This window comes from Amphiura filiformis, chromosome 2 (genome assembly GCF_039555335.1).
Source record: "Amphiura filiformis chromosome 2, Afil_fr2py, whole genome shotgun sequence".
In the NCBI taxonomy this organism is placed as follows: Eukaryota; Metazoa; Echinodermata; class Ophiuroidea; order Amphilepidida; family Amphiuridae; genus Amphiura; species Amphiura filiformis.
In genome coordinates, this window is record NC_092629.1 from 42,462,275 (window position 1) to 42,476,993 (window position 14,719).

Here is a 14,719-nt window from a genome sequence, read left to right on the forward strand (position 1 = left end):
TTACAAGTTGAGATGAAGGCCCAATTTATTTTTATGACAAATATTTGTTACTCAATCTGTTTGAATTCATTTCCATCTAAATTTTTGTTGATGAAAAAATCATTGCATTCGACATTCAAATATCTGGTGGAAATATATTAATGATTGTAAGTCAACGAACATTCATTAGAAGATAAAAATATCTGAAAATAGTTTGAATGGAGATTGAATAACGAATACTTGATGCAATTCAATGCTGGTTTCATACTTTCTGCCACTTGCTGTTGAGCTGTGTGACGCTTCATCATGAAGTTCGCACTTGTCTGCAAGTGGAGCGGCAGCGGCACGACTCTGAAAGCCACTGTCGCCGCTCCAAAATCATATTTTGTTCTCGTACATCAGAGCGGCACTGCTCCGAGTTGCTGCTGTTTGAGCAAAGTCGTGGAGTGATCAATATATTGGCTTGCCGCTGGTCACCGCTAGCGTTTCTGGTGCGACTGCGCAGTGAAGTAAAATCATATTCAAAGTGGCAGGAAAGTATGAAACCAGCATAATATTTGACTTGTTTTGTTAGCTGAAGAACTCTCGAAAATTGAGGTACTGAAGTAAGTTCGTCATATTTGCCCTGGGGGCAATATATGCTTTTATATGTTGTCATCCTCAAGCAGGCCCTCAAATTTCACACCCTAAACACAGACCTGGAGCAGGTGAAAATACCAACCCTAATCACTGAGCAGCTTGTGAAATGGGGACCCTTTTCACTGACCCGTTGTATTTGGGCACCCTTTTCACTGACCAGTGCATTTAGACACCCTTTTCACTGACCTACCATAAAAAGGTACCCTTTCCACTGATCTACTAAGAAAAAGAGGTTTAAACAGCCACTTTCATGGATTAATTGCACTATGTTGTCTGTAGAACAATTTTTTTAAATTACAAATGGTAAAAATGCTGCAAAAAAAATAGCCTTCATGTCCTTTAAAATTCATACCCTAAACGCTGTCGCTGAAAGTATACCCTTTTCCCCCAAAATAGCATGAAATAGCTACCCTATGCGTCAAAAAAGTACCCTTTCCTGTGGATTTCTGCTCGGTGATGACAACACATATGTATTGAGTGGCACCCTGGCATATTTGCCATGATAAGTGGCAAGGCCAAAATTTTGTCCAAAAAAAAGAAGTTTGGCTCAAATGTGTGCACCTAAAATTGTCATAAAATAATTCTTTCAAACAAATTTTATGGTTGTGGTTTACCCAGTGTTTTGTTTGCCCAATCTCAAAAGTGGGGTCTGTACAGAGCTAAATGTTTCAACGCCCTTCATGTACCAATGGCCTTGGATGAACTGACGGGCCTTGATGGGAGGGGGCACTGCTCCCCCACTGGCTATGACACTGGTCCTCTCTGCACCATGCTTAAAAATTTATATTGTGTTACAAACTTGCGTCATTCTTTTGTCACATAGATGATAGAATGCAGTTTAAAATCTCCACCAAGGTCGCATCATTTCACATTTCAGTTAGGATGGACCCAATGGACCTGACAAGCACCCAGCTATGGCTGCCATAGAGGTTATCCGTGTTCTATAAGCTGCATATCCTACCAGCGACTCCTATACCTTGTTTAGGACTTTCAAAAGAAGTACCTGCATGTGCAACCATGACTATTTCAAAATAGCCCGCCAAAGTCATGCAGGTAACTCCGAGGTCGTGCATTGAATTAGTTTGAATGAGGAATACTACGGGAACCAGCGCCTTTTGTTGGAAGTCACGCATGAGTAAAGTGGATAACCTCAATTGTAGCAATGTGTGAAATTAGATTCATTTATAGACAACATCTCTGAAGATACATTATAAACTCCCAGTCATAAATCCATCATTGTTTTAATACACTGAAGTCCACACAGTCCCAGTACAAAAATAAAGAAGACTCAAATCATATAGTATAGGCCTACATTGTATCTGTGATTTATTTTATGTAGCATATTGCATGCAATAATATGCACCAACCAGGTTCCCATCAAAATATTATGAAAATAAACTGCATTAGATTTTTGAACATTGGAGGACCTTTTTTGATTTGGCCTATTTATGGTATGAAACTTACACACATTTAGGGTTGTCACCATATAATCTGTGACATAATTAAAAATTTGCGTCTGACATCGCCTGCCAATCAAACTCAGAAATGATTTGTTTACAAGTTGTTGTTATGATTGAAAATCTGAATTTTGCGGTAAAATTTTGCACCTTCATTTCAAACATACAAACTAACCCAAAAGTTAGTTGGTCTTAGTAATAGGAAACTTTCCTGAAGGCACCATGTCAACAATGTTTAGAAAAGTTGCTTTTTGCCTTGTAATTTTTTGCCATTTTCTGTGATTCCTTTTTCCCGATGAAGGCACCAGATGAATCAACCTTCCCTTTACACGCTAACAATAAATACCTAAAAACAAGGATTCCTTACTACAGGAACTCTTCGTCATCATTTCAGGAACTATTGTTAATAGCTGGAGACATTAGCTCCAATCCAGGCCCTGATACAAATGAACATAGGTCCCCATTCCCTGCACTTGTCACTTACAGCCGTGACAGACTTTTGGAAATCGGCAAATGTCACAACAAGGCGACCCATCTGTCCCCTGACGTCTGGTCTCGACTTATTGAACTAGACATAAACAATGTTCCAACCACTCATAGAGGGCGACGTGGAGGAGTGCGATCAAGACCCATAGAATACTACCCGTCTGCCGCCCATCCCCAGCTGGACCCTCTCCTGTCGAATGTTCCATCCCTGTCATAACTAACATTTTGCTAGACCCGAAAAACTGATGCGGTCACAACCCATAACCACCTGGTGAAACTTCCACGACATGGCCAGTATTTAGACATCCGATCATGGAATGCCCGCTCAATAGGAAACAAAACAGTGTATGTTTGTGACTATGTTATCGAACATGATGTAGACATTTTGTTTCTGCAAGAGACTTGGCTGGATGAATATGACACAACCAAAATCGGTGAATTTACACCACCTGGGTACAACTTCATTAACGTCCCAAGATCTATTCGGGTTGGAGGTGGAGTTGGTGCTCTGTTTAAATCAACCCTGAACTTAACTGTAACTCCGACAACCTGTAACCTGAAAATAATCGAACATATGTGTATTACTGACTCTGATTCTGGTTTAACATTTATATGTGTGTATAGACCCAAACCTTCAAAGGTTAACAAATATCCTATATCAGATTTCCTACAGGAATTTGATAATTTAATGGATGAGGTTTCTTTTATGCCAAACAAATTGATTATAGTAGGGGACTTCAATGTCCATGTTAATAAACCTGAATTACCAGATGTTCGTCATTTTCATGACACCATATCCATAAATGGTTTTCAACAACACATCACCGTTCCAACCCATATAAGTGGTAATACCCTTGATCTTCTGATATCCAGGCCTGATGACAACATTGTGGTCACCCACAGTGTTAAGAAGTCACTGATATCTGATCACTTCTTTATTGAGTTCATTCTGGCATATAACAAACCTCCTCCCAAGAAGGTAACCAAAACCAAACGGGACTTCCGGGGTTTTGGTTACCTTCTTGGGAGGAGGTTTGATCCTACATCTTTTACCCAAGACCTTAAATGTCAGCTCTCTGAAATTCCTGACTCCTTGTCATCAGCGGATGAATTGGTCAACCACTTTTCTGTCGTTTGTACCAAATTACTTGACCATCATGCTCCTCTCAAAACAAGATCTTTGTCCATCCGCACTCGGCTACCATGGTTTAATGAAGACATTGCTTGTGCTAGGCGAGTTCGCAGAAGGCTCGAAAAGACAATGGAGAAAGTCTCAGTCAGAACACGATCGCACATGTTACCTTGATCAATTGCACTTGGTGAGCGACATGATCACAAGTGCTAAAACTGAGTTTTTAAAACCAAGATAGCCAGTGGGGATGACAAAGATCTGTTTCAGTACAATTAATACCTTGCTCAACAACTCCAACAAACAATTACCTGTCTATAGCTCTTCAGATATCAAGAGTGAACAGTTTTCCAACTTTTTCAAGAGTAAAACGGACAAGATCCGTAGGGACTTAGATGCTGTTGTTATGCCCAATTATGACATTGATTACAAGATTGAAGGTGATGAGCAAGCAGGGCACAGGTTGAATGTTTTCAAACCTACATCTCTGGAGGAAGTTGAAAAGGTCTTGGTCAAACTTCCTAACAAGACCTGTTCTATTGATCCGCTTCCCACATGGCTCTTCAAACAGAACCTGTCTCTTGTTGTGCCCATTATCACCAAAATTGTAAATGTCTCTATGTGCACCGGTAATTTTCCAACTTCCATCAAGAATGCTATTGTCACCCCCATTCTTAAAAAACCGTCTCTTGATCCTAATGTGTTGAAAAATTACAGGCCTATTTCTAACATCCAATTCATATCCAAAGTAATTGAGAACATTGTTGCAGCTAGATATAAAGATTATTTGTCATCAAACAGACTCAGTGAGCCCCTTCAGTCAGCCTACAGGCAAGGGCACAGCACAGAAACTGCTTTGCTCAAAGTTAAAAATGATTTTATGCACGAGCTGGATGAGGGTAACGTTGTGCTGCTGGTCATGTTAGACCTCACCGCAGCTTTTGACACCATCGATCATGCCACCCTCATTCACAGACTTACGTACTATGGGTGTCTCTGGACCACCCCTAGATTGGTTTCAATCATACATGTCTAACAGACACAGTCGTGTCAACATCGACGACACTTTTTTCTGCTGCTGTCTCCCTTGACTGTGGGCTGGCTCAAGGATCTGTCATGGGACCGTTGTCTTTACAATTTATACTTTACCTCTTGGCATGATCATTCGTAAGCACAAACTTTCTTACCATATTTACGCTGACGATACTCAGTTATACACCGCTTTTAACCCTAAACAACCCATGGATCAAACTGATGCTATAAATCGGCTTCAGAACTGCATTCTTGATATTCAGTGCTGGATGACTCATGCTAAGTTGAAGTTAAACATGGAGAAAACAGAGTTCTTTGTTGTAGGCTCACCTCATAACCTTAAATCTATTAATGCTCTTAGTCTTAAAGTAAGTACAACTACCGTTAAATCTATTAATAAGGTTCGTAATCTTGGTATTATTTTGACAGTACTATGTCTATGTCAGATCATGTAAATGGGTTATGCCGTACTCTTAATTTTCAACTCCGAAATATTTCTCGTATAAGGCAGTACCTCAATGAAGAAAACTGTCATCATGTTGTTCGAGCCCTCGTGAGCTCCCGCCTTGATTATGGTAACTCGCTGCTTGCTGGTATCACCGAAGCCCAACTCGCGAAAATTCAACGCATTCAAAACAAAGCTGCTCGCTTGATTTTCGGTATTCGTAGGCGCGATCATATATCACCTTACCTCACCCGTCTCCACTGGCTCCCAGTCAAGCAGCGAGTTACTTTCAAAATCCTTGTTCTCATGTATCAGTGTATTAATAACACGGCCCCTACCTACTTGTCTGAGCTAATATCTATGTATATACGTCTAGCCCTTTTCTATTCACTGATTATCCATTGTATTTCTTTTGTTCAAGGTTCGTTGCCCCGACCATTACCTAGAGTAATGGAGGTGGCTAGCTGCCCAGAGACCATTATCAACACAATAGCTCAAGATAACGGTCTCGGGCAGCGAGCTGAACAAAAGTAATACTAGGACACTCTAGAAACACTATGGAAAGGATCACAACATACATGTAGAATCTGAGTTAGTTTGGTAGACTTACGAAACAAATGCATTTACAGCTCGATTTATATGCAAATGTTACATGGCAAGAGTAGTAAATTATAGAGGGCTACTGCAGTCCGTATAACATTAATATTTTATATAACACCACTGGTGCTCAATTAATAAACATGCAAATTAAAACTTAATTACCATAACGAAAGTAATAATTATTCATAAATAAAAAGTAAATGTTTCGTTGAATGTATACTCAGTACATGTATATAAACTTTCCATTAGGTTTTTAGAAGGGAATCTGTCTTTATCCTTACCCAACCCAAAAACGCTCAACGGTCCATGCAAATTAGCTACTAGGCAAGAACCCCCGGGATACTACCCGACCAGGGGAGCTTCGCAACTACTCTGCGGTACTCATTACAAGTCAAGGGGCTGGGGGTGCAAAGCCTTACTATGACCTACCCATAAAAGGGGAGTACCAATGAACACTGCGTTAATGGGTTTTCAAATATGTGCTTAATCACATTTTTCTAAGATATAAATTTCATGGTGTTGAAACCGAGCGTAGTCAAAACGTTGATAACTTTTTTGCCATTTGCATTATTCATTAATCATTTGAATAATAATGGTAACGGGTGAATACACTCCAGCGGATTAACTATGCAAGTACACTTCAAATACAGATCAATTCTGTATTGATTTGATAATGCTGGCGTCTGAGGTGTTAGTTTTTTTATTCAAGAAACTAAATCTTGGCATTAAATTTCTTTTGAAACTATTATATTTACATATTTTGATACAAACAATTAAATTTTGTTTCGCCAGTATATGTAAGATAAGCGGTTCAAAACAGACCATTACCAGAAATAATGGGCGTGTTGTTCATGACTGGCTCAATGTTAGTTGGTTTGAGGTTACGACCACTATCGGGGTCTCAACCTCAAACCAACTAACATCTCACCAGTCATGAACAACACGCCCATTATTTCTGATAATGGTCTGTTTCTCACCCTTTATCTACTACATAACACCCATTCCAGCAAACGTAATCTTCGCTCATCCAAGGACGTTACCAGACTTGCTATTCCCAAGACCAAAAGATCTGCAGGTGACCGTGGGTTCTCAGTGTACGGTCCTCGCCACTGGAATTCACTGCCCACTTCCATCAGAGAGGCCCGTCACTGCAGATCTTTAAAAGGCATCTTAAACCCCACCTTTTTGAATTGTTGTAATTTCATTTGTTTTTCTTTGTATTGTGAAGCGCTTTGAACTGCGAAAAAGCGCTATAGAAATATTGTATGTATGTATGTATGTAATAACCAATCAAGGGTCGTGGAGAGTTTGATTGACACCGGTGACATCAGAGTCACAAACTTTTTTATTCAGTCCTAGCTAAGAGGGTGATATTATAATTAGGGATGACCAGCACAAGAACCCACTCCTTTGGACACCTTTTATGTTTACCATGCAAGACTGAACACACACACAGTCTCAATGGAGCTATGCACACACAGTGCATCAGTAGTACCTCATATAAACCTGTTTGTAATTTTGGCAAAAACATGTTTTGATGAAGTTCAAATATGCACCCCTAAATATCAATCAATAACTCTATAACTTGGGCAATCACCTAACAAGAAGTCCTCATCTACTGTAGCCAACTTCATGATTTAAGATACCAATAGTTTTCCCTCCACAGCAAGCTAAAGTGAAATCTACATGTTATTTGTATAAAAGAGTGATTTTAATGTAAATTTTCTCCAAATTCCAAGATATATTAGGTAGTGAAGTTTTGTATACTATACTATATATATTTATCTAATTCCATGTGCAATTTCATAAAATTTCACAACTATTTAGGGGTGCATTTTGGATGATGAAATTTAGACCCTCTTTAATAGGATTCAGAATTATGCAGTACCGTAGTCCTACATGTACAGTATACTCTGTAATGACCATGGTAATATCTTAAAATTGCACATGAAATTGGTTCAATATTGTTATTATAATATACAAAACTTGACTCATCCAATATAACTTGGAATTTAGAGAAAATTTGCAGTAAAATCAAATTTTAATGCAGATACACTCCATGGGAAACAGAGCATATGGATACATCTCATGTGTAAAAAAATGTATCACCAAATTTTGACAACTTATTATTTAAGTAAAAAAACATGTAATTAAGTTGATCTGTAATGACGAATTTTTATGCAAGGTTTCCGAATTTTGCACTTTTTTGGACTTGATAATTTTTGGGCCTTGGATGCGAAATTCGGAAACCTCACACAAAAAATTGTCACTACAAATCAACTTTATTACATGTTTTGTGACTTAAATAACAAGTTGTCAAAATTTGGTGATACATTTTTTGGGTCAAATTTGTTCATAATTTTTCTTCCATGACTGCCATCTTGGATTTGTACAAAGAAATTAAGAACAAAAAGGCTATTTCACAAGACCAGATCTCCTAATGCATTTATGAAAACCCGTATTTATAAACGATTTCTTCTTGTAAGTATTTGTATGAACCATGTAATCCATTTTCAAGGGTTACTGAAAAGGCGTTTTTTGAAAATAATGAATTTGAAACTGGAAATTATTCAATTTTGTGCCATTTTTACTTGGTGTCCATAATCTGTCCAAACTGCCTATTCAAAACACGGATATAAAATTGGCAATAACTTTAGAACCATTTATCCTATTGAGGTCATTTAAAGACTGAAATGCTCCACTTAATGAGCTCTTTAATATAAGGTATGATTCTACAATACAGGAGAAACTTCAAATTGTCATGGTCATCCCTATTATAATTGTTAGTGCCAGTTGTTGTTTTATTGGGGGGTTCATATTTTGGTCATAATTGGTCAGTCAATTTGAGAAAGTGCAACGATGTAGCACAAAACATGATTGTAGGTATGTTTATCAACTTTAACGTCATGTTACCCAATATTACTTGGATTTGTTTACAAGAAATTTTACAAATCGTCACCCTCATAACCAAATAGCCCAAGTCATTTTTTGCAGTTTTGAGAAAAAAGCAAAAATCTGACAAATGACTTAGGCATTATGGTTATGATGGTGTGATGTTGTGTTGGTGGTGTTGAAATAAAAATGGGCCTATGTGTATAAGATTTACGTATCCAAACTAATTAATGATAAAGACGATTTCACTGATATAGTGGTACAAGTCCCAGAATGAAATAAATTGCCCAAGATGCATAGACTAAAGCAGAAAATCAAAAAGGTGTTATGAGGGGGCTCTCTATGGTAATAATGACTAATTCATTTTGTTACAAGGTGGCATTTGTTATAAAGATTGAGTCAAGCAAAATAACTGATGAACTTATTTATGGCAGTTTGCTATTCTGTCAAATATATAATTGGGTTCACTATGTTGAAAGTCACTAATGTTGAATATGAATAAATGAAGAGCTTTGTTTCAAAACCCCTTGCATCCACTTGCCCAATTTTGAGAACACATCAAAAAATCATCAAAAAAATCACTGATATATGGGGGTTTACAACAAAAGCAGTTTTTGGCGGGATGCTCATTCTACCCAAGCATCCCGCCAAAAACTGCTTTTGTTGAAAACCCCTATATCAGTGATCTTTTTTATGATTATTTGATGTGTTCTCAAAATTGGGCAAGTGGATGTAAGGGGTTTTGAAACAAAGCTCTTCAAATAGAAAATAAGGTTTGCTACGTCGCATAAACATACGGTTTGCTATGTCGAATACACATTATATATATTTGACAACATAGCGAATCTTACTTAATATTCAACATAGCGGACCCTCGGCATAGCAAACCTTATTTGACATAATAGCAAACCATATTTCATTTATAGGAAGTCATCAAACTTTTGGTTTGTTCTCTACCGGGGTTCCCTATTAACCAGGTTGATGATTTATGCTCATAACTTGGTACAAAAAGAAATGTTGTGCAATTGTCTAATATGATTTTCCCACCCAGCAAATGTAGTATCATCACACAGCAGTCAATTCACTGGTTTTGTTGCATCCCTTCTTCTTTTTCATAAAGTTTCTTCAGATCCTCCAAAGTTAAATCACTCTTATCATAACCTTTTAGGTGCATAACGTCATTTGGGTTATCAAACCTGGTATCATCAACTAACAAGGGGACATCTTTAGCTGTAAATGAGGTGAACATATTGAGAATGGCTGGAACTTTCACATCATCCGGAGTAAATTGTAATTTCTTCGCCCTCAACAGGAAAGTGTATGTTAAGGCTGTATATGTGTCCTTTTCACGGTTGAAGTACATGTGCGTAACGTAACCTTTCGTGAACCAATGCAGTAGCAGCGGTGTGAAGACTGTCATGCCGGCCATGCTAGCGAAGATAAAACTGATGATGGAACTGCTGTTGTAGAGAATCAATGGCACAACGGCGCAGCCAATGAGGCTTGAGGTTAGTGAAAATATTTTCAGTAATTTGAGCATGGTGTTAAGATCTCCTTTGTAGATGAGAGGCCCATCTGCAGGTTGGTTGGTTGCTTGTAGTGGCGTGCCAGTGGAGAAGTGCCTGGCTCCATTCTGTGTGAGTAAACAAAAAGATCTCTTTATTAATAAATACATTTGAGGGACAGGCATGGTGAGTTGAATCTGAACTAGGAACATTGTTACACTTTCAGTTGTTCAACTTTGAGCCTGCATGTATTAAAGTTGTAATATGCTAGGCCAGGCCCGTACGCAGGGGGGTGCGACCGCACCTCCCCAAATTGGCAAAAGTATATAAAAAGTCCCAAAATCTAAGAATTTGCGAGGTTTTTTACTGTTTTTTGGTCAAAAAAGGTTCAAATTTGGGGGGAAAAGTCCACTTTTCACAAAATCGCACCCCCCTTTGTAAAAAAGTCCACTTTTTCAAAATCAGCACCCCCCCAAAAAAAAAAAAAAAAAAAATCCTCATGCACGGGCCTGTGCTAGGCTATGTTATTATTGGTTCAATCTAATAGATGTGACTAGTGTACTAGGTGACCGACACAAATCTGGGTCTCCAGGGTGGAAAAGCTTCTTGATGGTGGTCTAGGAAAAATCCAATATGCAGCAAGCAAAATGATTAGTGATCTGTAAATTCAGATCTAGTATCGATTGGTCGTCGAACTAATTTCCTGGCCCCATGCTTTTAAATTATTGATTGTGCTACTTTTGTATACATAGTTATAGCCTGGCACATAGAAACATCAGTGCCTATCTGCATACATATCATAATTTGATGCAGCACTGAGCACTGGCAGTAAAAATACTGCACTGGCCACTGGTGTAGCATTACCTCATTAGCCATCCGCATCTTTCAGATCGATATTTCAGCCCTGAGCCCTCAAATTAAGGATCTCAAGGGGCACGTCACTTTTTTTAGGGCAAGTTGATAATTGCCTTGGATTTCCATTGAAAAGGCGGCGACGCAGCAATTTGTAATACTGTAAATGTCAATATTTTTGCGAGAAGATATTTTGACGATTTTGTCAATTGCGCGAGAATTAAATTTCACGGTTTTGATATTGATACAATAGAAACCTAGTGCAAAAGGTTATATTTGTGAGTTTTTATTTTCACGATTTTATGTCCACTTGCGAAATTCGCGAAAAATAAAAACCTCGCGAAAATTTCTACTTTTACAGTATTCAAAACGGCACCACGGCAACTGTTTAAAATTTGAGAAGGGCACCAAGGCAATTTCTCAAAAGTGAAGAAAACTCACACAAAAAATATGATGTAGATGATGCTTATCCAACATAAGTTAAAAATTACGTTTGACAAAGGAAAGTTTAGCAACCATCCGTAGCAATACCGTACAGAACATGAGAACGAAAGATGTGATAGCTGGCACATCGCATCAAATTTTGATGCACATATTTGACTAATTCCTTCCATTCTCCTGATGAGATTTTAAAGATTTATGTAAATATTATTGTCAATAACAAATTACGTGTATGCAAACTTTCTGACACTGTACAATTTGTATTTTTGCTGTTGTGTTTTTAGTAAAAGATCAAGCTCTACCGTAAGAAGTTTCATTGACCATCTTGACCCCGGAAGTTGTCGCAAAATGGGCGTGGTTATAGGTCAATAATGCTAACTCGTTTACTGATTGGTCTATGTTGCTAAAATTTTAATTTATGCACGATGGAAGTTACATATGCCAAATTAAAAGTATATTGAATAAGCTTCAAAAGCTAGAAAGATTGCCGGGCTAGTTGCTTCAAATTTAAAATTAAAAATGAAATATTTATTCCATTTTAAAAGGGGCAAGGCAGGAGGGCACTTACGGCAACTTCGTCAGAGGGCACGGCAAGTGACTGCCGCCGGTAAAGGCCATATTTTTAGGGCATTACGGCAGTGAGGAAGGGCACTGACGGCAAATGCCGTGGGTGCCGTGGGTTAATTTGAGGGCTGTCGATATTGAGTTGATTATATTATTATTAATGGAGTTTTTGCATGTTTTTGCACTTTTTTCTGACCACATTTTGGACCAAAACTGCCATGCAAATGAGAACATTTACTTAGCGACTGGTGATGGAATATCACCACGAAAATGAACTTTAACATTTTATTTGATCAATGGACATTTGATGGAGTATAGCAACAAATTTACTCATGTACGTTTATGAATGAAGGGATGGGACCAGGGGAGGGCGCAACGGGTCTGAGCTGATGATTGGGGGAGGGCGCAACGGGTCTGAGCTGATGGGGGGCACAATTTTTCTATGGGATTTTCTCAATTTCCCAATCGATTGGGTAGCACATGTCCCCATGCCCTACACCACTGTCATACACGTCTATACAGTACACAAAACACAAATTTTATGATTTTTAGAAAAGGAATTTTGCAAATTTAATTTTATTTTACCTACCATTATAATTTCCACATAGGCATGATAGGGAGTTACTGATGACTGTGCTGGCAGGACTTGAGATAAAGTACCAAACTCACGATGACTACTGCCTTGCTGCAGTACATCTCCATTTACAGTCTGTACTGCCAATTGCAATGCACTTTTTTGATCTCGGTAACGTAAGCTTACTTGATTTCGTGGACAAAAAGTACACGCTGAATTTCTTGCTAAACTGAGACTGTGAAACCTAACAATGCCACGACTAAATAAAAACGCCATGTTATATATCAAGGTATTAAATAGAAGGCTTGAGAATGCTAGAAATGTGTTGAAATACACGACTGTTAGTATGAAATTACACACATTGTTTCACCATGGAGGCTGCCATCTTGGATTTAGTCTAATCTATATGATGATGAGAACGTCGATGTGATTGGTTAAAAGTTGTTTTACTCGTCATATTGAACCAATTAAAGACGGCGTTACTTCTGTAGCGTATGATTTACTGCGTGTAATGCTGCCCTCTCGTGATTGTAATATTAAAAATTGAAATTTCAACAACTCAGTTTTGCAGCTTTTTTTGCTGACCATGAATTAAATGATGATTTGAAATGGTAAGCCTATAATAATTGTGTCAAATGAAAGAGAAAAAAGTAAAGGATATATTAAACGATTGTTTCCAAAAGGCACTAAACCCAATAGCTGCCTTGTGTCACATTTAAGTTTAAATGAATTTAACGATTGAAATGGATGTTTGTAACTCCATCTATATCTTATTTTCTAACTATTTTTAACATTATTTTGTCTCCTAAATATTCTCCGATGCAAAGTTTTAAAATTGCTGTCATTGGATTATTTTAGCTCCTTTTGGAACCAAAAAATTACATTTTTTATATTTATTATTTTCTTCTTCACACGTGGAGATTTGCAATAATTTTTTTAACGATAACCAAAAATTGTTATTTCTAGTGGTCCAAAGTTATTAGATTGGAACGGTTACCGGTACTGCTACTCTTCAAATGAATTTTACACAAAGCTTTTTTGGAGTTGCCACTGTTTTTAGCGCATTATGGAACAGAAACAATTATTTTTTTACATTTATTGTTTTCTTTATCGCACGTGGGATGTTTAAGAGATTTGCAATTATTTTTTAATTAAGATAACCAAAAACTGTTATAACTATTCTAGTGGTTCAACTATTCAAATAGTTACTGCTATTAGGAGCAGCTTTTCAGTGAAACCAAACTCTTCATAAAAATATTTTCCACACCAGTGGTGACACTCCACATTGGAGGGAAAAGTGAATTTCAAAGGGGGGATGGGGGGGGGGGAAGCAAAAAATTTGCGCAAAAATGCCGTAAAAAGGGAACATTTTCGTAATTTTGGGTTTTTACAGGGGAAACAGGGGGTGCCGCTACTGCCTGGGTCAATACTCCTTGAAAAGACGGGTCAGTATTTTAAGTTGAGTCTTTTCTACATTATATATCTTGAAAACAGAACAAAAAACCCACAGGTATGTAACCGGTAGCGCTAGGTTTTCAATCAAGAAATCAAACTTTTTTTTTAACTATGGATCCAAAACAAGGTTCAAATGACCAATAGCAACCACTTCATGTAATTTTGTCCGAAACGTGTGACTCGATTATACTTTCGAAGCCCCGTGGTCGATGTTGTATAATGTTATATAACTTTCATATGAAACCGAAATATAACATTACAGCAACAAACTGTTATAGTAGATAACACGCCTACCTTTTGACCATGCACATTCACTGATGGTATGTTATCTTCCATAGATAGCACACCTGTCCCTTGAAAACATTTACTAATGGTGTGTTAGATAGATAGCATATGCCCCTTGACCACATTTGCTGTGTGTTATCTTCAGTAGATAGCATACCTGCCTCTTGACTATACATTTGTGCATATAATCCGTAGATAGCACACCTGCCCCTTGACAACATTTGCTGTGTGTTATCTTCAGTAGATAGCACACCTCTCCCTTGACCACATTTGCTGCAGTGGTGTTATCTTCAGTAGATAGCACACCTCTCCCTTGACCACATTTGCTGCAGTGGTGTTATCTTCAGTAGATAGCACACCTCTCCCTTGACCACATTTGCTGAT

At 37.9% G+C, this 14,719-nt stretch overlaps 1 protein-coding gene across 1 annotated transcript; it reads right to left on the bottom strand.

Moving 5' to 3' along the window:
• Positions 1-8,145: 8,145 nt before the first annotated feature.
• LOC140146241 (transmembrane protein 70 homolog, mitochondrial-like) lies at positions 8,146-12,979 on the bottom strand. The gene is made up of 2 exons (XM_072168024.1): positions 12,611-12,979; positions 8,146-10,292 (listed from the first exon to the last, which is right to left on the bottom strand). Exons 1-2 carry the CDS (start codon positions 12,869-12,871, stop codon positions 9,741-9,743), a joined length of 813 nt encoding a protein of 270 aa, XP_072024125.1. The 5' UTR covers positions 12,872-12,979; the 3' UTR covers positions 8,146-9,740.
• Between the last annotated feature and the right edge of the window lie 1,740 nt (positions 12,980-14,719).

Excerpts from the sequence above, each read along its gene's own strand:
- LOC140146241 (XM_072168024.1), bottom strand. The coding sequence starts at position 12,871 with ATGGCGTTTTTATTTAGTCGTGGCATTGTTAGGTTTCACAGTCTCAGT. Across the intron at positions 10,293-12,610 it reads CCTATGTGGAAATTATAATG|AATGGAGCCAGGCACTTCTC; the intron begins GTAGGTAAAATA and ends TTACTCACACAG.